General features: G+C 71.8%; 1 protein-coding gene across 1 annotated transcript in view; it reads right to left on the bottom strand.

Moving 5' to 3' along the window:
* Positions 1-338: 338 nt before the first annotated feature.
* NOTCH3 (notch receptor 3) overlaps positions 339-25,054 on the bottom strand; it is a gene marked incomplete at both ends in the record, with an annotated part of 30,907 nt that continues 6,191 nt past the window's right edge. The window contains 24 exon segments of the mRNA XM_082012143.1: positions 339-556; positions 1,564-1,712; positions 3,816-4,136; positions 7,204-7,469; positions 7,471-7,533; positions 8,201-8,313; positions 8,894-9,145; positions 9,988-9,996; positions 9,999-10,119; positions 10,478-10,665; positions 12,818-12,962; positions 13,079-13,166; positions 13,721-13,949; positions 14,322-14,474; positions 15,075-15,197; positions 16,688-16,833; positions 17,227-17,380; positions 18,924-19,034; positions 20,410-20,643; positions 21,230-21,343; positions 21,550-21,663; positions 22,684-22,869; positions 23,231-23,386; positions 23,853-24,086. Coding sequence (XP_081868269.1) covers positions 339-556; positions 1,564-1,712; positions 3,816-4,136; positions 7,204-7,469; positions 7,471-7,533; positions 8,201-8,313; positions 8,894-9,145; positions 9,988-9,996; positions 9,999-10,119; positions 10,478-10,665; positions 12,818-12,962; positions 13,079-13,166; positions 13,721-13,949; positions 14,322-14,474; positions 15,075-15,197; positions 16,688-16,833; positions 17,227-17,380; positions 18,924-19,034; positions 20,410-20,643; positions 21,230-21,343; positions 21,550-21,663; positions 22,684-22,869; positions 23,231-23,386; positions 23,853-24,086 — 3,887 coding nt within the window.

Consider the following 25,054-nt stretch of genomic DNA (forward strand, 5'->3'; position numbering starts at 1 on the left):
CCCAGTCCCACCAGCTCCCCCAGTGCCCCCCAGTTCCACCCACCCCCAGGACCCCCACCCCAGTGCCCCCAGTCCCACCACCCCCAGGACCCCCCACCCCCAGTGCCCCCCAGTCCCACCAGCTCCCAGAACCCCCTCCCCCAGTGCCCCCCAGTTCCACCACCCCCAGGACCCCCCATTCCAGTGCCCCCAGTTCCACCACCCCCCAGGACCCCCCATTCCAGTGTCCCCCAGTCCCCCCACCCCCCCCAGGACCCCCCATTCCAGTGCCCCCAGTCCCACCACCCCCCAGGACCCCCGGCCCCCCAGGACCCCCACCGCCCGTGCCCCCCGGCCCCTCACTTCATGCCCAGGGCGTCCTGCCCCACGGGCTCCCGCCGGCCCCTCTCGCCGGCCTTGGCCAGGCTGAAGCCCTCGGGGAGCCACAGGGTGCTCTGCTCCCGCCGGCGCCGCGCCACCAGCACCCCCAGCGCCGCCACGGCCAGCAGGATGACGCCCCCCACCACCGCCAGCGGCAGCAGCCGCGCCGGCTCCGGCGCCTCGGGGAGCTTGTCGCCTGCCGGCGCGGAGACGCGGCACGGTCAGGGCGCCGCCCGCCGCCGTGGGGCACCCGCGTGTGGGGGACACCATCATGGTGATGTCACCATGGGGCACCCCACGTGCTCGGGACACCATCATGGTGATGTCATCACGGGGCACCCACGTGTGGGGGATGCCACACCGGGGTGATGCGGACGTGGGGCACCCACGTGTGGGGGGACACCATCATGGTGATGTCACCATGGGGCACCCACGTGTGGGGGACACCATCATGGTGATGTCATCACAGGGCACCCCGCGTCTTGAGGATGCCGTCAGGGTGCTGCCACCGTAGGGCACCCACACGTGGGGGACACCATGATGGTGATGTCATCATGGGGCACCCGTGTGTGGGGGACACCATCATGGTGATGTCATCACGGGGCACCCACGTGTGGGGGACGCCACACCGGGGTGATGCGGACATGGGGCACCCGTGTGTGGGGGACACCATCATGGTGATGTCATCACGGGGCACCCCGTGTCTTGAGGACGCCATCAGGGTGCTGCCACCGTAGGGCACCCACACGTGGGGGACACCATGATGGTGATGTCATGGTGTGTGGGGGACACCACACCGGGGTGATGCTGCCGTGGGGCACCCACGTGCTCGGGACACCATCATGGTGATGTCACCATGGGGCACCCACGTGTGGGGGACACCATCATGGTGATGTCATCACAGGGCACCCCGCGTCTTGAGGATGCCGTCAGGGTGCTGCCACCGTAGGGCACCCACACGTGGGGGACACCATGATGGTGATGTCATCACGGGGCACCCACGTGTTGGTGACACCATCAGGGTGGGGGACACCATCGCCACCGGGACACCCCTCCGTCAGGGGCACCTCACGCCGCAGGGGGAAGGTCGCCCCCTCCCCGAGCCGGGGACGTGCCACCTACGGGCGCGCGCCGTCCCCACCGGCTCGCCCCGCTCGGCGCCGCGTCACCGCCCCAGCGCGCCGCGGGGACGCCGCCGCTCACCGCGCACGGCCTCGATGGGGTAGGGGAACCGCAGGCGCTCCAGGGCGGAGAGGGCGGCCAGGTAGTCGGCGGCGCTGCGGGTGTCGGGGAAGCACCGGTCGGACGCCTGTGCGCACAGGCGGTTGTCGATCTCCAGCGTCACCACCGAGCTGCCGGGGGACAGCGGGGGGTCAGAGGGACGCGGGGGACCTGCGCGGCCGTGGCACCCGGAAACTGGCACCGGCGGTCCCGCGGCTCGGCGTAGCCGCGCCCGTGGCCTCGCGGCTCACGGCGCCCAGCCCTGACCCGTGGCACCCATGGCCCCGTGACCCACGGCACCCGTATCTCCATGACCCGTGGCTCCCACGGCTCATGGCACCCAGCAACCATGGCCCCGTGGCACCCATGACCCAAGACACCCAGCACCCACAGCACCCATGGCCCTGTGACCCATAGCACCCGTATCTCCATGACCCGTGGCTCCCACGGCTCATGGCACCCAGCAACCATGGCCCCATGGCACCCATGACCCAAGACACCCAGCACCCACAGCACCCATGGCCCTGTGACCCATAGCACCCGTATCTCCATGACCCGTGGCTCCCACGGCTCATGGCACCCAGCAACCATGGCCCCGTGGCACCCATGACCCAAGACACCCAGCACCCACAGCACCCATGGCCCTGTGACCCATAGCACCCGTATCTCCATGACCCGTGGCTTCCACGGCTCACGGCACCCAGCAACCATGGCCCCATGGCACCCATGACCCAAGACACCCAGCACCCACAGCACCCATGGCCCTGTGACCCATAGCACCCGTATCTCCATGACCCGTGGCTTCCACGGCTCATGGCACCCAGCAACCATGGCCCCGTGGCACCCAAGGCCCAAGACACCCAGCAGCCACGGCACCCGTGGCCCCATGACCCATGGCACCCATATCCCCATGACTCATGGCACCCAACAACCATAGACCCATGGTACCCATGGCCCAAGACACCCAGCACCCACAGCACCCATGGTACCCACGGCCCCATGACCCGAGACACCTGTGCCTCATGGCACCCAGCAACCATGGACCCGTAGCACCCATGACCCAAGACACCCAGCACCCACAGCACCCATGGCCCCATGACCCATGGCACCCGTATCTCCATGACCTGTGGCTCCCACGGCTCATGGCACCCAGCACCCATGGCATCCATGGCCCTATGACCCATGGCCCCCGTGGCCCAAGACACCCAGCACCCATGGCACCCATATCCCCATGACCCATGGCACCCAGCAACTATGGACCCATGGCGCCCATGGCCCAAGACACCCAGCACCCACAGCACCCATGGCCCCATGACCCGAGACACAAGTGGCTCATGGCACCCAGCAACCATGGACCCATGGCACCCATGGCCCAAGACACCCAGCACCCACAGCACCCATGGTACCCATGGCCCCATGACCCGAGACACCTGTGCCTCATGGCACCCAGCAACCATGGACCCATGGCGCCCATGGCCCAAGACACCCAGCACCCATGGCACCTGTATCTCCATGACCCATGGCACCCAGCGACTATGGACACATGGCGCCCATGGCCCAAGACACCCAGCACCCACGGCACCCATGGCCCCATGACCCGAGACACAAGTGGCTCATGGCACCCAGCAACCATGGACCCATGGCACCCATGGCCCAAGACACCCAGCACCCACAGCACCCATGGTACCCATGGCCCCATGACCCGAGACACCTGTGCCTCATGGCACCCAGCAACCATGGACCCATGGCGCCCATGGCCCAAGACACCCAGCACCCATGGCACCTGTATCTCCATGACCCATGGCACCCAGCGACTATGGACACATGGCGCCCATGGCCCAAGACACCCAGCACCCACGGCACCCATGGCCCCATGACCCGAGACACAAGTGGCTCATGGCACCCAGCAACCATGGACCCATGGCACCCATGGCCCAAGACACCCAGCACCCATGGCACCTGTATCTCCATGACCCATGGCACGCAGCAACCATGGACCCATGGCACCCATGGCCCAAGACGCCCAGCACCCACGGCACCCATGGCCCCATGACCCACGGCACCCGTGGCTCACAGCACCCATGACCATGGACCCGTGGCACCCGCGGCCCAAGACACCCACGGCACCCGCGGCTCACGGCACCCAGCCCCACCATCCCCACCCCACGTCCCCCCGGCCCATCCCACCCGGCACCGTCCTCTCCGCCCCGCGCCCCCCGCCCGGCCCCGCTCACCCCACGACCTCGGGGGTCTCCTCGCCCCCGCGCGGCCCCGGGGACCCGTAGTGTGGCCGCACGGCGCGGCGGCCGTCGGGGCCGAGGCGGAAGCGCAGGGAGGTGCGCAGCACGGCACCCAGCCGCTGCAGGAAGGCGGCGCCGGCGCGGCGCAGCTCCTCGGGGCGCAGCAGCACGGTGACCACCAGCACCCCGCGCGCCAGCGCCTCGGGGACCCCCTGGGCGCAGTCCAGCCCGTCCCAGCCGCACTCCTCGCTGTTGCAGCCTTGGTCGCAGCGGCCGTCGCCGAAGTGGTCGGAGCAGTACTGCTCGTAGAGCGGGCTGGGGGGCGCGGGTGGGTGGGCGCGGGGCGCGGGTGGGTGGGCTGCGGGGCGCGGGGCGCAGGTGGGCGCGGGGGCGTGGGTGGGCTGCGAGGTGCAGGTGGGCGTGGGGGGTGGGTGGGTGGGCTGCGGGGCGTGGGTGGGCTGCGAGGTGCAGGTGGGCGTGGGGCGTGGGTGGGTGGGTGCAGGGGGCGCGGGTGGGCGCAGGGCTGTGGGTGGGTGGGCGCGGGGGCGCGGGTGGGTGGGCTGCAGGGCACGGGTGGGCGCAGGGGCACAGGTGGGTGGGCTGCGGACGCAGGTGGATGTGGGGGCGCGGGTGGGTGGGCGCGGGGCATGGGTGGGTGGGTGTGGGGGGCACGGGTGGGTGGGCTGCGGGGCGCAGGTGGACGCAGGGGTGTGGGTGGGTGGGCGCGGGGGCGCGGGTGGGCGCGGGGGCGTGGGTGGGTGGGTGCAGGGGTGCGGGTGGGTGGGTGCGGGGCGCGGGTGGGCGCGGGGGCGTGGGTGGGTGGGTGCGGGGGTGCGGGTGGGTGGGTGCAGGGGCGCGGGTGGGTGGGCTGCGGGGCGCGGGGCGCAGGTGGGCGCGGGGGCGTGGGTGGGCTGCGAGGTGCAGGTGGGCGTGGGGGGTGGGGGGGTGGGTGCAGGGGGCGCGGGTGGGCGCAGGGCTGTGGGTGGGTGGGCGCGGGGCGCGGGTGGGTGGGCGTGGGGTGCGGGTGGGTGGGCGCGGGGGCGCGGGTGGGTGGGCTGCAGGGCGTGGGTGGGCTGCGGGGCACGGGTGGGCACGGGGGCACAGGTGGGTGGGCTGCGGACGCGGGTGGATGTGGGGGCGCGGGTGGGTGGGCGCGGGGCATGGGTGGGTGGGTGTGGGGGACACGGGTGGGTGGGCTGCAGGGCGCAGGTGGACGCCGGGGTGTGGGTGGGTGGGCGCGGGAGCGCGGGTGGGTGGGCTGCAGGGTGCGGGTGGGCGCGGGTGGGTGGGCATGGGGCGCGGGTGGGTGGGCGCAGGGGCGCGGGTGGGCGCGGGGGCACGGGTGGGTGGGCTGCAGGGTGTGAGTGGGCATGGGGGGCACAGGTGGGTGGGCGCAGGGCGCGGGTGGGTGGGCGTGGGGGGCACGGGTGGGTGGGCTGCAGCGTGCGGGTGGGTGGGCGTGGGGGGCGCGGGTGGGTGGGCTGTGGGGCGCAGGTGGGTGCGGGGGTGTGGGTGGGTGGGCTGTGGGGCGCGGGTGGGCGCGGGGGCGCGGGTGGGTGGGCACAGGGCACGGGTGGGTGGGCGTGGGGGGCGCGGGTGGGTGGGCTGCGGGGCGCAAGTGGGCGCGGGGGCGTGGGTGGGTGGGCTGCGGGGCGCGGGGCGCGGGTGGGCGCGGGGGCGCGGGTGGGTCTGCGTGGGGGGCGTGGGGCGTGGGGTGTGCAGGAGGGTGGGCATGGGCGGCGCGGGTGGGAGGGCTGTGGGGGGCATGGGTGGGCGCGGGGGCGCGGGTGGGTGGGTGTGGGGGGTGCAGGTGGGTGGGCTGCGGGGGATGGGTGGGTGCGGGGGGCACGGGTGGGTGGGGTGCAGGGGGCGGGGGTGGGTGTGGGGGTGCAGGTGGGTGGGGCGTGGGGGGCACAGGTGTGTGGGCTGCAGGGGCATGGGTGGGCGCAGGGGGCGTGGGTGGGCGTGGGGGGCACGGATGGGTGGGGGGTACGGATGGGTGGGGGGTGGCGGGCACGGGGGGCGTGGATCGGTGCAGAGGACGTGGGTAGGTGGGGTGCGGGGGGTTTGGGTGTGTGGGCTGCAGGGGGCACGGGTGGGTGGGCGTGGGGGACGCGGGGGGCGTGGGTGGGGTGCGAGGGGCGTGGGGGGCACGGGTGGGTAGGGTGCAGGGGGCATGGGTGGTGCAGAAGGGTGGGGTGCGGGGGGCGTGGGTGGGCGCGGGTGGGTGGCAGTGCGGGGGGCGTGGGTGGGTGGTGGGGGGGCACGGGTGGGCACGGGTGGGTGCGGGGGGTGTGGGGGGATGTGGGTGGGTACGGAAGGGTACGGGGGGCGGGGGTGGGGGGTGGGGATGGGATGTGGGGCATGGGGGGGCGCACGGTGCCGGGGGGGGGGTGGTGGGGGTGACCCCTGGAGTCAGAGGGTGCCTCGTGGGGCCAGGAGGGGAGCCCCGTGGGGTGGGGTGTCCCCCGTGGGGCATGGTGCCCTGTGGGGTTGGGAGCTGCCCTGTGGGGCGGGGTGTCGCCCATGGGCTGGGGTCCCCCGTGGGGCGGGCTGTCCCCGTGGGGCGGGGTCCCCCGTGGGGCGGAGTCCCCCGTGGGGCGGGGTGTCCCCGTGGGGCGGGGTCCTCCGTGGGGCGGAGTCCCCCGTGGGGCGGGCTGTCCCCGTGGGGCGGAGTCCCCCGTGGGGCGGGGTCCCCCGTGGGGCGGGGTCCTCCGTGGGGCGGAGTCCCCCGTGGGGCGGGGTCCCCCGTGGGGCGGGGTGTCCCCGTGGGGCGGAGTCCCCTGTGGGGCGGGCTGTCCCCCGTGGGGCGGGGTCCCCCGTGGGGCGGGGTGTCCCCGTGGGGCGGGGTCCTCCGTGGGGCGGGCTGTCCCCGTGGGGCGGAGTCCCCCGTGGGGCGGGGTCCGCCGTGGGGCGGGGTGTCCCCGTGGGGCGGAGTCCCCTGTGGGGCGGGCTGTCCCCCGTGGGGCGGGGTGTCCCCGTGGGGCGGGCTGTCCCCGTGGGGCGGAGTCCCCCGTGGGGCGGGGTCCGCCGTGGGGCGGGGTGTCCCCGTGGGGCGGAGTCCCCTGTGGGGCGGGCTGTCCCCCGTGGGGCGGGGTGTCCCCGTGGGGCGGGGTGTCCCCGTGGGGCGGGCTGTCCCCCGTGGGGCGGGGTGTCCCCGTGGGGCGGAGTCCCCTGTGGGGCGGGCTGTCCCCGTGGGGCGGAGTCCCCCGTGGGGCGGGCTGTCCCCGTGGGGCGGGCTGTCCCCCGTGGGGCGGGGTGTCCCCGTGGGGCGGAGTCCCCTGTGGGGCGGGCTGTCCCCCGTGGGGCAGGGTGTCCCCGTGGGGCGGGGTCCCCCGTGGGGCGGGGTCCCCCGTGGGGCGGGGCCCCGCGGCTCACTCACTTGCAGGCGCCGTGGGGCGGCCGGCAGTCGAAGCTGTCCCACAGGCAGCCGGCGGAGTCGCAGCCGCGGTCGCAGCGGCCGTCGCCGAAGCGGGGGGCGCAGCCGGGGGCGCCGCAGAGCCCCCAGGGGTCCCCCACGCGCAGGGAGCAGTCCCCCCCGTCCCAGCCGCACCCCGCGCTGTTGCACTCGCGGTCGCACGCGCCGTCCCCCGCCTTCGCCCCGCACCCCGCCCCGCACTCGGCCGCCGCGGGGGGGGGGGGGCCCCCCCCGGCAGCGGGACCCCCCGGCGCCCGGGGGGCAGCGGCAGTGGGGGGCGGCGGGGGAGGGCGGGCAGCTGCAGGCAGGGTGCAGGCAGGGGGGGGGGCGGCTCTCGCAGTGGGCCCCGCTGAAACCCTGGGGGGAGAAATGGGGGGGGGGTGGGAGGGGGCACGGGGAGAGGGGGGGGATGGGCAGGGGATGGGCGGCCAGCACCCACCCCGCGTGCCCCACGGCCCCCAGCGCCCCACAGCACCCAGCACCCTCCCCACAGCACCCAGCACCCACCCCGCAGCACCCTGCCCCCCACAGCACCCACCTCACAGCCCACAGCCCCCCATAGCACCCAGCACCCACCCCACAGCACCCTGCCCGCCACAGCACCCACCTCACAGCCCACAGCCCCCCATAGCACCCAGCACCCACCCCACAGCACCCTGCCCGCCACAGCACGCACCCCATAGCCCCCAGCACCCACCTTACAGCCCCCAGCGCCCCACAGCACCCACCCCACAGCACCCAGCCCCCCACAGCGCCCACTCCATAGCACCCAACCCCCACCCCCCAGCCCCCCCCAGCAGCCACCCCACAGCACCCAGCCCCCACCGCACAGCGCCCCACAGCACCCCACAGCACCCAGCCTCCTGCCCACCCACTGACACCCCACAGCACCCCCCGCTCCGGGGAGCCCAGCGCGGTGCCCAGCGCAGCCGCGCGGGCGGGCGGGGGGTGCCCCACTCACGGGGGGGCAGCGGCAGGCGTAGCCGCGGGGGGCGGCGGGGTCGGGCTGGCAGCGCCCGCCGTGGCGGCAGGGCTGCGCCTGGCACGGGCCCCCCCGCGTCTGGCAGTGGCGGCCTGCAGGGGCGGGGGGCGTCGGGGTGGGGGGCAGGGACCCCCCAGGGTGGGCGCACCCTTCCCCCACTTTGGCACCCCCCGTGCCCCCCCACGCCCCCTTCCCCACCCTGGCACCCCCAGCCCCCCCCCCCCCCGCACCCCTCCAAAACCCCATCCCCACCCTCGCACCCCTGGCACCCGCGGCCCCCACCCCAGCACCCACGTGCCCCCTTCCCCACCCTGGTACCCTCAGCACCCCCGTGCCCCCCCCATGTCCCCTTCCCCACCCTGGCACCCCCAGCCCCGCCTCCCCAGCACCCCTCCAAGACCCCATCCCCACCCTGGCACCCCTTGCACCCCCAACACCCCCCGCGTCCCCCCACACCCCCTTCCCCACCCCGGCACCCCCGGCACCCCCAGCCCCTCCCTCAGCACCCCTGCACCCTTCCCCACCCCGGCACCCCCGGCACCCCTCCAAGACCCCTTCCCCACCCCGGCACCCCCGGCACCCCCAGCCCCCCCCTCAGCACCCCTGCACCCTTCCCCACCCCGGCACCCCCGGCACCCCCAGCCCCCCGTGCCCCCCGGCCCCCGCCCCCACCGCTGTAGCCGGGCCGGCAGAGGCAGCGGTAGGTGCCGGCACCCTGCTCGCAGGCCAGGGTGCCGGGCGCGTGGCAGGGCCGGCCGCGGCACCCGTCCAGGTCACCCTCGCAGCGGGCGCCCGTGTAGCCGGGGGGGCAGGCGCAGCCGTAGCCCCCCGCCCCGTCCAGGCAGGTCCCGTTGTGGAGGCACTTGGGTGCCGGGGTGCCGGGCGCGGCGGCGCAGTCGTCCTCGTCCACCTCACAGCGGGCGCCTGCGGGACGGGGCGGTGACGGGGCGGGGGGCGGCGGGAGGGTGGTGGGGTGGGGTCCTGGGGGTGCCACCCTGGGGAGGGGATGTGGGGACCCTGGGGGTGCCACGGTGGGGTGGGGATATGGGGACCCTGGGGGTGCCACTCCGGGGTGGGGACATGGGGACCCTGGGGATGTCACCATGGGGTGGGGACATGGGGATCCTGGTGGGTGCCACCCTGGGGAGGGGATATGGGGACCCTGGTGGGTGCCACCCTGGGGTGGGGATCCTTGTGGGTGCCACCCTGGGGAGGGGATATGGGGACCCTGGTGGGTGCCACCCTGGGGTGGGGACCCTTGTGGGTGCCACCCTGGGGAGGGCATATGGGGACCCTGGGGGTGCCACCCTGGGGTGGGGATCCTTGTGGGTGCCACCCTGGGGAGGGGATATGGGGACCCTGGTGGGTGCCACCCTGGGGTGGGGACCCTTGTGGGTGCCACCCTGGGGAGGGCATATGGGGACCCTGGGGGTGCCACCCTGGGGTGGGGACATGGGGAGCCTGGGGGTGCCACCGTGGAGTGGGGACATGGGGATCCTGGTGGGTGCCACCCTGGGGTGGGGACCCTGGGGGTGCCACCCTGGGGTGGGGATGCCGGTGGGTGTCACCACGGGGTGGGACATGGGCACCCTGGCGGATGCCACCCTGGGGACACGGGCCGCCTTCCCGCTGCCCCCCCGCTATGGGGACGGGGCACAGGGTGTCCCTTCCCACCAGCACCCGAGGGTGCGGGGACACGGCGACCCTTCCCGCGCCCCCCCCGCCCCCCACCCCCCTCCGCGGGGCCCGTGGGAGCGGGCGCCCACCCCGGGTGCCGGGGGGCAGGAGCAGCGGTAGCGTCCCACGAGGTCGACGCAGGTGCCGCCGTTCTGGCACGGCCGCGACTGGCACTCGTCCACCTCCAGCTGGCACTCGCGCCCCGCGTAGCCCGGCGGGCACTGCCGGCACAGCACCCATGGGTGCCGCGTCACCTCCGGGCCGCCGCCCCAGCCTTCAGGGGCACGGTGCGGCGGGTGCCGGGCGCCCCGAACTACCCCGAAATGGCGAGAGGAGTCTCGGGCGCTGCGGTTGGGCAGGGAGGGCGCCCATGGGTGCCCCGGGAGCACCCAAGGGACCCGCACAGCAGGGCGATGCCGCCTCCCCCCCCGCCCCCTCCCGCGGCTCGGGACCCCTGCTCACGGGGCGGCGGGGCGAGCGGACGCGGGACGCCGGCACCCACGGGCGCCGCCGCAGCCCGGCGCCCGGCTGACGCGGAAAAGCGCGGCCGGCGCCCGCGGCGGCGCCCGTGGCACCCACCTGGCACTCGTAGCGCCCCGCGGCGCTGCGGCAGGCGGCACCGTGCAGGCAGGGGCTGGGCAGGCAGCGGTCGCGGCGCGTCTGGCAGTAGGCGCCGGCGAAGCCGTCGCGGCACAGGCAGCGGTGCCCCCCGGCCCCCGCGGCCACGCAGCGGCCCCGCCCGTGGCACAGCTGGGCCAGCGGGACGCCTGGGGGGCAACGGGGGCAGCCGGGGTCACCGGCCCCTCCCAGCGCTCCCAGTGTCCCCCCAAACTGGGCTCATCACCGGCTCCCCGTCTTCCCAGTATCCCAAACTGGGATGGGACACAGGTGTCCAGGCTCCCAGTCCCCCAGCCCGGGAGGGGACCCGCTGCCCCAGTGTCCCCAGTGTCCCCAGCGCCCCCAGTCCCCCAGTCCCCCAGCCTGGGAGGGGACCCGCTGCCCCCAGTGTCCCCAGTGTCCCCAGTGTCCCCAGTGTTCCCAGTGCCCCCAGCACTCCCAGCGCCCCCAGCACCCCCAGCCTGGGAGGGGACCTGCTGCCCCCAGTGTCCCCAGTGTCCCCAGTGTCCCCAGTGTTCCCAGTGCCCCCAGTCCCCCAGTCCCCCAGTCCCCCAGCCTGGGAGGGGACCCACTGCCCCCAGTGTCCCCAGTGTTCCCAGTGCCCCAGCACTCCCAGTGCCCCCAGTCCCCCAGCCTGGGAGGGGACCCGCTGCCCCCAGTGTCCCCAGTGTCCCAGTGTTCCCAGTGTCCCCAGTGTCCCCAGTGTTCCCAGTGCCCCCAGTCCCCCAGTTCCCCAGCCTGGGAGGGGACCCGCTGCCCCCAGTGTCCCCAGTGTCCCCAGTGTTCCCAGTGCCCCCAGCACTCCCAGCGCCCCCAGCACCCCCAGCCTGGGAGGGGACCTGCTGCCCCCAGTGTCCCCAGTGTCCCCAGTGTTCCCAGTGCCCCCAGTGTCCCCAGTCCCCCAGTCCCCCAGCCTGGGAGGGGACCCGCTGCCCCCAGTGTCCCCAGTGTCCCCAGTGTTCCCAGTGCCCCCAGCACCCCCAGCGCCCCCAGCACCCCCAGCCTGGGAGGGGACCAGCTGCCCCCAGTGTCCCCAGTGTCCCCAGTGTTCCCAGTGCCCCCAGCACCCCCAGTGCCCCCAGCGCCCCCAGTCCCCCAGCCTGGGAGGGGACCGGCTGCCCCCAGTGTCCCCAGTGTCCCCAGTGTTCCCAGTGCCCCCAGCACCCCCAGTGCCCCCAGCGCCCCCAGCACCCCCAGCCTGGGAGGGGACCAGCTGCCCCCAGTGTCCCCAGTGTCCCCAGTGTTCCCAGTGCCCCCAGCACCCCCAGCGCCCCCAGCACCCCCAGCCTGGGAGGGGACCAGCTGCCCCCAGTGTCCCCAGTGTCCCCAGTGTTCCCAGTGCCCCCAGCACCCCCAGTGCCCCCAGCGCCCCCAGTCCCCCAGCCTGGGAGGGGACCGGCTGCCCCCAGTGTCCCCAGTGTCCCCAGTGTTCCCAGTGTCCCGAGTGCCCCCAGTGTTCCCAGTGCCCCCAGCGCCCCCAGTCCCCCAATCCCCCAGTCCCCCAGCCTGGGAGGGGACCCGCTGCACCCAGTGTTCCCAGTGTCCCCAGCGTTCCCAGTGCCCCCAGCACCCCCAGCGCCCCCAGTGCCCCCAGCACCCCCAGTCCCCCAGCCTGGGAGGGGACCCACTGCCCCCAGTGTTCCCAGTGCCCCGAGTGCCCCCAGTGCCCCCAGTGTCCCCAGCACCCCCAGTGTTCCCAGTGTCCCCAGTGTTCCCAGTGTCCATAGTGCCCCAGCACCCCCAGTGTCCCCAGTGTTCCCAGTGTCCATAGTGCCCCCAGCACCCCCAGTCCCCCAGTCCCCCAGCCTGAGAGGGACTCGCTGCCCCCAGTGTCCCCAGTGTCCCCAGTGTTCCCAGTGCCCCCAGCACCCCCAGCGCCCCCAGCACCCCCAGCCTGGGAGGGGACCCGCTGCCCCCAGTGTTCCCAGTGCCCCGAGTGCCCCCAGTGCCCCCAGCGCCCCAGCGCCCCCAGCGCCCCCAGTCCCCCAGCCTGGGAGGGGACCCGCTGCCCCCAGTGTCCCCAGTGTCCCCAGTGTTCCCAGCGCCCCCAGCGCCCCCAGCGCCCCCAGTCCCCCAGCCTGGGAGGGGACCCGCTGCCCCCAGTGTCCCCAGTGTCCCCAGTGTTCCCAGCGCCCCCAGCGCCCCCAGCGCCCCCAGTCCCCCAGCCTGGGAGGGGACCCGCTGCACCCAGTGTTCCCAGTGCCCCGAGTGCCCCCAGTGCCCCCAGTGCCCCCAGTGTCCCCAGCGCCCCCAGTCCCCCAGCCTGGGAGGGGACCCGCTGCCCCCCGCGCCCCGGCTGACCTCTGCGGGCGGCGGCGGCGGCGCAGGTGACGTTGGGGCAGGGGCCGGCGCTGCCCGTCCCGGGCGGGGGGCAGGGGCAGGACCCCGCCTGCCCGCACCGCGCCCCGGGCCCGCACGGGCCCCCCGGGCACGCGTCCGGCGGCGTCTGCGGCGCGCGGGCGGGGGGGCTCAGCGCGGCGGCACCCTCGGGTGGGCCGGCGCGCCCTTGGGCGCCGCGCGACCCCCGCCCGCCCCGGCGCACCCGGGGGTGCCCCCGCTCACCTGGCACCGGGCGCCCGTGAAGCCGGGGCGGCAGCGGCAGGTGAAGGAGGCGACGCCGTCCACGCACGTCCCCCCGTTGAAGCAGGAGCTGGCGGGCACGCGGAGGGGGCTCAGCACCCATGGGTGCCCCCACCAGCACCCCACAGCTGGTGGGCGGGAGGAGGGCGTTGTGGGGTGTCCAAGGGCACCCGTGGGTGCTGGTGGCTTTGGGTGCGCTTGGGGACATCTATGGGGAGGAGGGGCTTGGGGACATCTGGGGACACCCATGGGTGCTTCTGCAGTGGGGGGTGTTGCGGTGGTTGGAGGAGATTTGGGGACACCAAGGCACACCCATGGGTGGGGTACCTATCGGTGTGCTGGCGGGGTCCAGCTGGGGGCCACCCGGGGCCACCCACGGGTGCTGATGCCCCCAGACGCAGATGGGGACATCACAGGGGCACGGGGTCACCCGGGGCCACCCACGGGTGCTGATGCCCCCAGACGCAGATGGGGACATCACAGGGGCACGGGGTCACCCGGGGCCACCCACGGGTGCTGATGCCCCCAGACGCAGATGGGGACATCGCATGGGCACGGGGCCACCCACGGGTGCCGCTACCCCCGGACGCAGACGGGGACGTCGCAGGGGCCCCCCGGGGGTACCTGTGGGTGCAGGCGGGGGCGTCGAGCTGGCAGAGGGGCCCGGTCCAGCCCGGGGCGCAGGCGCAGGCGAAGCCGGCGCCGCGGCGGGCGCAGGTGCCGCCGTTGCGGCAGGGCCGGCTGCGACACGCGTCCTGGGGGGTCTCGCAGCGCGGCCCCCCGAGGCCGGGGGGGCAGAGGCAGGAGGAGGCCCCCGCCCCCCCCCGGCAGGTGCCCCCGTTCAGGCAGGGGGCTGGGGGGAGGGCGACGGGGGTCGGGGGGGGGGGCCCGGAGCGCCCCGAATTGGCACCCTCTCGCCAGCACCCCCCCCCCGCCGTGATGTGCCGTGGGGGGTCCCCACCCTGCCCCACGGCACCCCCGTGCGGCACCCCCCGCCCTATAGACCCCCGTGCGGCACCCACACCCTGCCCCACGGCACCTGCTGTCCCCCCAGGTCCCCCAGTGTCCCCGTCCCCACTGCGTCCCAGTGTCCCCAGTCCTCCCAGTGCCCCCAGCCCTCCCGCTGTTCCTGCCCCCCCCGTCCCCGTGCTCCCCAGTATCCCCAGCCCCCCCGTGCCCCCCCAGTGTCCCCTGTCCCCCGCAGCGCCCCCCCGTGTCCCCTCACCGTGGTGGCAGTCGTCGAGGTGGTGCTGGCAGGTGCCCCCCCCGAAGCCGGGGGGGCAGAGGCACCCAAAGGTGCCGGGGCGGTTGGCGCAGACCCCCCCGTGCAGGCAGGGGCTCTGCCCGCACTCGTCCACGTCGTCCTGGCAGCGCTCGCCTGGGGGGCGGGGGTCAGGGTGCTGGGGGGGGTCAGCGTGCTGGGGGGGTCAGGGTGCTGGGGGGGTCAGGGTGCTGGGGGGGGTCAGCGTGCTGGGGGGGTCAGCGTGCTGGGAGGGGGGTCAGGGTGTCTGGAGGGGGTCAGGGTGTCTGGAGGGGGTCAGGGTGCTGGGGGGGTCAGTGTGCTGGGAGGGGGGTCAGGGTGTCTGGAGGGGGTCAGGGTGCTGGGGGGGGTCAGGGTGCCGGGGGGGCAGGTCATGGTGCTCAGGGGGGTCAGGGTCCCAGGGGGGTCAGGGTGCTGGAGGGGGTCAGGGTGCTGGGGGGGCAGGTCAGGGTGCTCAGGGGGGTCAGGGTCCCAGGGGGGTCAGGGTGCTGGAGGGGGTCAGGGTGCCTGGAGGGGGTCAGGGTCCTGGGGGGGTCAGGATGCCGGGGAGGGGTCAGGGTGCCAGGGGGAGGGGCAGGGTGCCCGTGGGACCCATGGGTGTGAGGGGGAACCGAGGGGTGTTGGAGGGCACCCCGGGATGCCAGAGGGACCGAGGGGTGCCGAGGGTGACCCAAGGGTGCCCGGGGGGGCCGCGGGGGCACCCCGGGGTGGGGGTACCTTGCCAGCCGGGGGGGCAGCGGCAGGTGAAGCCCCCCTGGTCGGGGGTGGGGACGCAGATGCCGCCGTGGTCGCAGGGGGTGGGGGAGCAGGGGGGTGCCAGCGCCGCCTCGCACGCCCGCCCTGCGCCCCGGCGACAGCGTCAGGCGCCGCCGCCCGCTGCGCGACGGGCGGGGGGGCACCCGTCGGGGCACCCAGCAGGGGGGCACCCAGCGGGCCGTGGCCACCACGGGGCAACCAGCACCCTGGCACCCATCAGAGAACCCGGCGTGGTGGCACCCATGAGGGCACGGCCACCATGGGGACACCCAGTGTGGTGGCACCCATCAAGTCACCCAGCATGGTGGCACCCATTAGATAACCCGTTGTGGTGGCACCCATGAGGGCATGGCCACCATGGGGACACCCAGCATGGTGGCACCCATGAGGGCATGGCCACTATGGGGACACCCAGTGTGGTGGCACCCATCAAGACACCCAGCATGGTGGCACCCATTAGATAACCCGTTGTGGTGGCACCCATGAGGGCATGGCCACCATGGGGACACCCAGCATGGTGGCACCCATGAGGGCATGGCCACTATGGGGACACCCAGTGTGGTGGCACCCATTAGATAACCCATTGTGGTGGCACCCATGAGGGCATGGCCACTATGGGGACACCCAGTGTGGTGGCACCCATCAAGTCACCCAGCGTGGTGGCACCCATGAGGGCATGGCCACCATGGGGACACCCAGTGTGGTGGCACCCATCAAGTCACCCAGCGTGGTGGCACCCATTAGAGAACCCGGTGTGGTGGCACCCAGGAGGGCATGGGGACACCCAGTCTGGTGGCACCCACCAGGGCATGGCCATCACCTGGTGCCCCACGTGGTGGCACCCTATCAGGTCTCCCAGCATGGTGGCACCCATCAGGGAACCCGGGGTGGTGGCACTCACCAGGACACCACCACCGGCAGCCAGCGTGGTGGCACCCATCAGGACATGGCCACCACGGGCTGTCTGGCATGGTGGCACCCACCAAAGCACCCGGCATGGTGGCACCCGTCAGGGCATGGGACAAAGCCACCAGGCATGCAGCCCCCACCCATGGCGCCCGCCAGCACCCACGGGTGCCCACCTGTGAAGGGTGGGGCGCAGAGGCAGCGGTGGGTGCCAGCGCCACCCACCCGTCCACCTCCGTCTGGCACTGGGGTCCTGGGGGGACACGCGTCACCCCGGGGGACGCGGGGATGGGGGCACGGGGGGGCGGGACATGGGCGGAGTGGAGGGTCTGGCTGGGTCCCCCGGGGTGGGTGAGGGTCCCCAGGGTGTCCCCAGGGGGGTGGGGGTGTCCCCAGGGTGGGTGGGGGTCCCCAGAGGGGCTCCAGGGGGTCCTCAGAGTGTCCCCAGGGTGGGCAGGGGGTCCGTGGGGTGTCCCCAGGGTGGGTGGGGGTCCCCAGAGGGTCTCCAGGGGGTCTGCGAGGTGTCTCCAGGGGGGTGGGGTGTCCCCGGGGGGTCAGGGGATCCTCAGGGTGTCCCCAGGGTGGCGGGGGTGTGCCCAGGGTGGGTGGGGGTCCGCGGGGTGTCCCCAGGGGGTGGGGTGTCCCTGGGGGGGTCCCGGGGGCCGTACCCTGGTACCCGGGGCGGCAGGCGCAGCGGTACCCCCCACCCACGGGGGTGCAGGTGCCCCCGTGGCGGCAGGGCCGGGCGGCGCAGGGGTCCTCCCTGCGGGCGCACGTGGGGCCCCCCCAGCCCGCCTGGCACTCGCAGGTGAACCTGTTGGGGGGGCACCGATGGGTGCTGGGCACCCAAGGGTGCCCCCGGCCAGCACCCCCCCCCCCGCCCGGCACCCATGGGCGTCCCCCTTGGCATTCCCTGGCACTCACATGCACCTTCTGCCGCCCCCCCCAGCACCCAGGGGCACCCCGCAAGTGTCCGTGAGCACCCCCAGGGGCACCCCTGGGTGCCCCCCAGCACCCCTGGGCACCCTCAGGTACCCCCGGCTGCCCCCCACAGGCACCCCCAAGCTCCCTCGGGCCCCCTCCAAGGCACCCCTGAACCCCCAACTTCAGCACCCACGGACACCCGGGGGGTCCCCCCAAGCCACCTACCCCACGGCACCCACCCCGGCCCCTTCCCAGCCCCCCCCAGCAGCCGGCGGGTGCTCACCCGTCCCCGCGGTCGCGGCAGGTGCCGTGGGCGCAGGGGCTGCTGCGGCAGGGCAGGGTGCCGGGGCGGCACCGGGCGTCGCGGGCGCCCGGCGGGCAGAGGCAGGTGCCGTCCGCGGGGGTGCACTCGCCGAGCGCCACGGCGCAGCGGGGCCCTGGGGCGGGGGGACGGGGGGTGTCGGCGGGGGGCACCCTGCTGGGCACCCAGCTGCGGGTCCCAGCGGGGATCAGTCAATGGGGGCACCCGACTGGGGCACCCAACTGGGGCACCCAACATGGTTAATCCATGGGGCACCCAACCGGGGCACCCAGCTGGGGCATCCACCACGGGTAATCAATGGGGCACCCAACATGGGCACCCAGCTGGGGCACCCAACTGGGGCAGCCAACTGGGGCACCCAATGTGGGCAATCAATGGGGCACCCAACTGGGGCACCCAACTGGGGCACCCAACATGGCAAATCAATGGGGCACCCAACTGAGGCACCCAACATGGTTAATCCATGGTGCACCCAACTGGGGCACCCAACCGGGGCACCCAACATGGGTAATCAATGGGGCACCCAACTGGGGCACCCAACATGGCAAATCAATGGGGCACCCAACTGAGGCACCCAACATGGTTAATCCATGGTGCACCCAACCGGGGCACCCAACCGGGGCACCCAACATGGGTAATCAATGGGGCACCCAGCTGGGGCATCCACCATGGGTAATCAATGGGGCACCCACCATGGGCACCCACCATGGGTAATCAATGGGGCACCCAACATGGGCACCCAGCTGCGGCACCCAACTGGGACACCCAACTGGGACACCCAACATGGGTAATCAGTGGGGCACCCAACTGGGGCACCCAACATGGGCAATCAATGGGGCACCCAACTGGGTCTCCCCACATGGGCAATCAATGGGGCACCCAACATGAGCAATCAGTGGGGCACCCAACTGGGGGACCCAACATGGGTAATCCATGGGGCACCCAACATGGACAATCAATGGGGCACGCAACATGAGCACCCAACATGGGTAATCCATGGGGCTCCCAGCATGAGTAGTCAACAGGGGCACCCGATAGGGCACCCAGTGTGGGTAATCAATCAATTTGACCCCCAACTGGGGCACCCAATGCAGGTAATCAACAGGGGCACCCAACATGGCTACTGCTCAACATGGGCACCCAACATGGGTAATCAATGGGGCACCCAACAGGGGCATCCAGCATGGGCACCCATCATGGGTAACCAACACGGGCACCCAATGTAGACACCCAAGACGAGCAAAATCCCAGGGGCACCCAGTGTGGGTACTGAAGAGGGGCGTCCTACATAGGACCCCACAGGGGCACCCAACATGAGTAATCAATGGGGCACCCCACATGAGCACCCAGCATGGGCACCCCCACACCGACACCCAACAGGGACACCACTGGGTGCGTGGGTCACTGGCACCTCTGTGGGCTCCTCTCCTGGGCTCTGGGCACCTGAACAGGGCACCTCTGGGTGCAGCTGACACGGGCACCACTAAAGGGCACCCACGGGTGACAGTCATAGGCACCCTGGCACTGTCACCAGACCTAGTGAGCACCATGGCCCCCCCAGCACCCATGGGAGCACCCAGTGGGCATTGAGGTTCCTCAGCACCCATGGGAGCACCCAGTGGGCACCGAGGCCTCCCAGCACCCATGGGAGCACCCACCGGTGAAGCCGGGCTGGCAGATGCAGTCGTAGCGGTCGATGCCATCCTGGCACACGCCGTGGACACAGGGGTCGCTGGCGCAGTCGTCGGGGTTCACCTCGCAGTTGACACCTGGCACCCAAGGGTGGCTGGACCTCAGCACCCGCCCCGGGACCACGTGGGGTACCCGGGGTTGAAGGGCTGAGCCACACCAGGCTGATGCCCAGGTGGGGCACCCCGTGGACCTATTCCTGGCCCCTGCTCAGAGGGGGTGTGGTGGCACCCAGTGACCACCCCATGGTGTCAACCACCCCATGGTGTCGCCCACTCCATGCCCTGATGGGACCCACCACCATGTCCAGCACCCAACTCATGACCAGATGGGAGCCAAGGCCACGTCCAGCACCCACCCGGTGCCCAGTGAAGACCCATCTCCATACCCAGCACCCATCCCATGACCAACAGGAACCCAACACCATGTCCAGCACCCACCCAATTCGCAAGTAAGACCCAACTCCATCACCAGCACCCATCCCATGGCCAGAGAACACCCTATGCTATGTCCATCAACCCCCCCATGGCCAGCTGGGACCCAACACTGTACCCAGCACCCACCCCATGCCCAGATGAGACCCAACCCCACGTCCATCGACATCCCAAGACCAGCTGGGACCCAACACCACATCCAGCACCCACCCCATGCACAGATAGGACCCAAGGCAGTACCCAGCACCCACTCCATGCCCCGGTGACACCCAACACCATGTCCATCAACCAACCCAAGACCAACTGGGATCCAACAACCCATCCAGCACCCTTCCCATGCCCAGAGAAGACCCAAGGCCATGTCCATCAACCAACCCAAGACCAGCTGGGACCCAACAACCCATCCAGCACCCACCCCAAGCCCCGAGAAGACCCAACGCCATCCCCAGCACCCATCCCATGCCCCGGTGACACCCAACACCATCTCCATCAACCAACCCAAGACTAGCCGGGACCCAACAACCCATCCAGCACCCACCCCAAGCCCCGAGAAGACCCAACGCCATCCCCAGCACCCATCCCATGCCCCGGTGACACCCAACACCATCTCCATCAACCAACCCAAGACTAGCCGGGACCCAACAACCCATCCAGCACCCACCCCAAGCCCCGAGAAGACCCAACGCCATCCCCAGCACCCATCCCATGCCCCGGTGACACCCAACACCATGTCCATCAACCAACTCAAGACTAGCTGGGACCCAACAACCCATCCAGCACGCATGCATGACCACATAAGACCCAACGCCATCCCCAGCACCCATCCCATGCCCCGAGAAGACCCAATGCCGTGTCCATCAACAACCCCATGACCAGACAAGACCCAACACCATGTCCATCAACCGACCCAAGACCAGCTGGGACTCAACAATCCATGCAACACCCATCCCATGCCCAGAGAAGGCCCAAGGCCACACCTAGCACCCACTCAGCCCCCACCAGCCCACCCCAGGGACCCTACCGGTGGTGCCGGGCGGGCAGTTGCACTGATAGGCGTCGATGCGGTCGATGCACTTGCCGCCGTTGCGGCAGGGACTGCTGTGGCACTCGTCCAGCTGGAGCTCGCAGCGGTAGCCGGTGAAGCCGGGGGCGCAGGCGCAGGAGAAGCTGGCGATGCCATCCAGGCAGGTGCCGTGGTGGCAGGGGTCCGGCGAGCAGTCGTCCACGTTGTGCTCGCAGAGGGGACCCTCGAAGCCTGAGGGGATGGGTTGTGTGGGATGGGGTACTGGGGGCACCCATGGGTGCAGAATAGGCAATGCTGGGACATCCATGGGTGCACAGTGGGCTGTCTCATTAGGTCAAGGGCACCCATGGGTGCATGATGGGCAATGTCAGGAGGCCAGGGATGCCCATGGCTGCAGGGTGGTCAATGCTGTGGTTCCATGGACACCCATGGGTGCAGGATGACCAGTGCCAGGAGGCTGGGGATGCCCACGGGTGCAGGTTGGCCAATGCCAGGAGATCAGGGACACCCATGGGTGCAGGGTGGGCAATGCCAGTTGGCCAGGGACAGCCATGGGTGCTGGGTGGTCAACACACTGAGGTCAGGGAAAACCACGGGTGCATGATGGTCAGTACTGGGGTTCCATGGCCACCAGTGGGTGCCAGCTGGTCTGTGCTGGGTTCCATAGCCACACATGGGTGGTCAATGACAGGATTCCATGGCCACCCATGGGTGCATGATGGTCAATGCTGGCTTCCACGCCCACCCATGGGTTCCAGGTGGTTGATGCCGGGTTCCATGCCCACCCATGGGTGCTGGGGGTGCCGGAGGGCCTCACCCTCAGCGCAGTGGCACTCGTAGCCGTTGGGGCGGTCGAGGCACTTGGCGCCGTTGCGGCAGGGGGTGCTGGCACATTCGTCCATGTCCATCTGGCAGGTGGGGCCCGAGAAACCTGGGTGGGGGGCACCCATGGGTGGGTGGAGGGCCCAGATGGCATGAGCCCCCCACCATGGGACCCCAGGCACCCCCAGAGCTCCTGCACCCCCAGGGGGCCACCTCATCCTGGAGCATCCTGGGGGCTGGGGGTTGCTGGGGTGGGTGCAGGAGTGGGCACCCACCGGTGGGTGCCCAAGGGTGGGTGCTGGGGTGGGCGCTCACCGGGGGGGCAGGAGCAGGAGAAGCCGTTGACCAGGTCGTGGCAGCGGCCGCCGTTGGCGCAGGGGCTGCTCTGGCACTCGTCCACCTCCAGCTCGCACAGGGGCCCACTGAACCCTGCACCCACCGGCACCGTCACCCCACCCCGACGCCCACCCGCACCGGCACCCCACCCCGACGCCGCCTTGCCCGCCCCGTGCCTGCCCCGTGCCCGCCCGCGGCACCCGCCGGCTGTGCCAGTGCAGGGAAGTCTGCCGGAACCCACCAGGACCCATGGCAGGACCCATAGCAGGACCCATACCCACGCTAGCACCCATGCCAGGGCCCGTACTGAGACCATGACCCATCTCAGGTCCCACACCTGCACCAGGCCCCACACCAGGTCCCGCACCCTCGCCAGGACCCATCCCAGGTCCCACAGCAGGTCCTACGCCCTTCCCAGGTCCCATACTAGGACCTATACCCATTCCAGCACCCATACTACACCCATATCTATACCATCTCCCATACCAGGTCCCAGACCCATACCAGGTCCCACACCAGGTCCCACTCCCGTTCCAGAACCCACACCAGGTCCCATAACCACAGCAGGACCCATAACACATCCCCTACCACATCAAATAGCCTCACCAGGACCCACACCAGGTCCCACAACCATACCAGGTCCCACACCCACTGAAGAACCCATCCCATGAGCCACAGCAGGTCCCCCACCCACCCCAGGACCCACACCAGGTCCCACACTAGCACCCACCCCAGGACCCACCCCAGGTCCCCCACTAGCACCCATCCCAGGTCCCCCACCCACCCCAGGACCCACACCCACTCCAGGTCCCCCACCCATCCCAGGACCCACCCCAGGTCCCACACTAAGACCCATCCCAGGTCCCCCACCCACCCCAGGACCCACACCCACTCCAGGTCCCGCACCCACTCCAGGTCCCGCACCAGGTCCCACACTAGCACCCATCCCAGGTCCCACCCCCACCCCACACCCCATTCCAGAACCCTTACCAGATCCCATCCCAGGTCCCACCCCCCATCCCAAGACCCACATCCATCCCAGGACCATCCCAGGTCCCACCTGGGGTCCCGCCCCCACCCCCGGCCCCCCCACCCATGGGCGGCGGGCCGCACCGGCCATGCAGATGCAGGTGAAGCGCCCGATGCGGTCCAGGCAGGTGGCCTGGTTGCGGCAGGGACCCGACAGACACTCGTTGACGTCGCTCTCGCAGCGCGGCCCCGCGTAGCCCCGCCCGCAGCGGCACTCGAAGGAGCCCTGGGTGTTCACGCAGCGCCCGAAGTGCTCGCAGGGGTTGGCGCCTGGGGGGAGGGGGCGGCACCCATGGGTGCCCCTCACCCATGGGTGCTCTCCGCCTTGGGGCCATTGCCACGGTGATCCCTCGGGGGGTGCAGTCCTGCCTGTGCTCTCTGCCCGTGCGTGCCCGCCATCCATGGTGCTACCACCATGAATGGGTGCCCCCCACCCATGGGTGTCCCCAACCAGCCATGGGTGCTCCCAACACCCATGGGCGCTCCCCTTCTTGGCTCCGCCCCCCCATGGTGATTGCTCACGCAGGTGTACTCCCGACTGTGCTCTCTGGCCCTGGATGACCCCACCACCGTGAATGGGTGCCACTCACCCCATGGGGCCTCCCCCCACCCACGGGTGCCCCCCACCCACCGATGGCGCACTCGTCGACGTCCTGGTCACAGGCGCCGCCGGTGAAGCCGGGGGGGCAGGTGCAGATGGCGCGGCCGTTGACGGGGTTGGTGTCACAGACAGCATCCTTGTGGCACGGGTTGCTGACGCAGGCGTCGTCCAGGTGGCACAGCAGGCCTGGCACCCACCAGGGCGTCAGGGCACCCATGGGTGCGGCAACACCCCCCAGTGGGTGCCCACCCCATGCTGGTGTCACCCAACCTCTGCCAAAGCCAAACCAGGGCACCCACCCCATACCAGGGTGCTCCACCGCTCACGGCCACCCCATGCTGGTGCCACCCAACCCATGCCAAGGCTACCCAAGGGTGCCCACCCCATGCCAGGGTGCCCAAGGGTGGTGCCCACCCCATGCTGGTGTCACCCAACCTCTGCCAAAGCCAACTCCAGGGTGCCCACCCCATACCAGGGTGCTCCACGGCTGATGGCCACCCCATGCTGGTGCCACCCAACCCATGCCAAGGCTACCCAAGGGTGCCCACCCCATGGTGGGGTGCACGTGGGGGTTCCTACCCCACACCAAGTTGCTCCATGTGGTCCCCACCCAATGGTACCCTCATGGGTGCCCCCTGACACCCCTCCTCACCCGTCTTGCCCATGGGGCAGGCGCAGTAGAAGGAGGCGACGCGGTCGTGGCAGGTGGCCCCGTTGAAGCAGACGGCGGTGGCGCAGTCGTCGATGTTCTCGCTGCAGCTCTCGCCCGTCCAACCGTTGACGCAGACGCAGGTGTGGCCACCTTGGGTGTTGAAGCAGGTGCCCCCGTTGTGGCAAGCGTTGGGTTGCAGTTGGCACTCGTCCACGTCCTCGGTGCAGAACTGGCCTGAGGACGGGGGACCCGTGGAGGGGTTGGGGTCAAGCAGGTCTTGGTGAGTGACCTGAGGAACCTTCCTGGAGACCACCTGAGAACATCTCAGGGACCACCTTGGTCTTCATTCTGCTGGTCGCCTTGGGGACCTCCTTGGTGACAACTTTGGGGAACATCTCAGGGACCACCCTGATCAATACTGCCCTGACCATCTTGGGGACCACCTTGGGGACCATCTCTGGGACCACCATGGTCACCACCCCAGTGATCCCCTTGGGGACTTCCAAGGTGACCCGCTCCAGGACCATCTCAGGGATCACCCTGATCCACACCCTCCTGACCACTGCGGGGACCTCCTTGGTGGCCACTTCTGGGATCATCTCAAGGACTATTCTGGTCCCCATCTCAGTGACCACCTTGGGGACCACCTTGGAGGCAACTTTGGAGGCATCCTCGGTGACCACCTTGGTGCTCACCTCAGTGACTACCCCGGTGTCCACCCTGCAGACCAACTCTGTCCCCACCTTGGTCCCCACCTCAATGACCACCCTGGTGCCCAGCCTGGTGCCCACCTCAGTGCCCACCTCAGTGACCACCCTATTGACCACCACCCTAGTCCCCACCTCACTGGCCACCTCGGTGACCATCCTGGTGACCACCTTGATGCCCACTCTGGTCCCCACCCCACCTCAATGACCCCTGGTGACCACCCTGGTGCCAACCCTGGTGCCCACATCAATGACCACCTGGGTGCCCACTGTGGTGCCCACCTCAATGACTACCCTGTTGACTACCTCGGTGCCCACCCTTGACCACACTTATCCCCACCTTAATGACCACCATGATGCCCACCTTGGTCCTCACCTCAGTGGCCACCCTGGCGCCCACCCTGATGTCCACCTTAGTGCCCACCTTGATGCCCACCCTCTTGACCACCTTGGTCCTCTACCTTGGTGTCCACCCTCATGCCCGCCTTGATGGTC

Source organism: Phaethon aethereus (assembly GCF_964289735.1).
Source record: "Phaethon aethereus genome assembly, chromosome: 32".
Lineage (NCBI taxonomy): Eukaryota > Metazoa > Chordata > Aves > Phaethontiformes > Phaethontidae > Phaethon > Phaethon aethereus.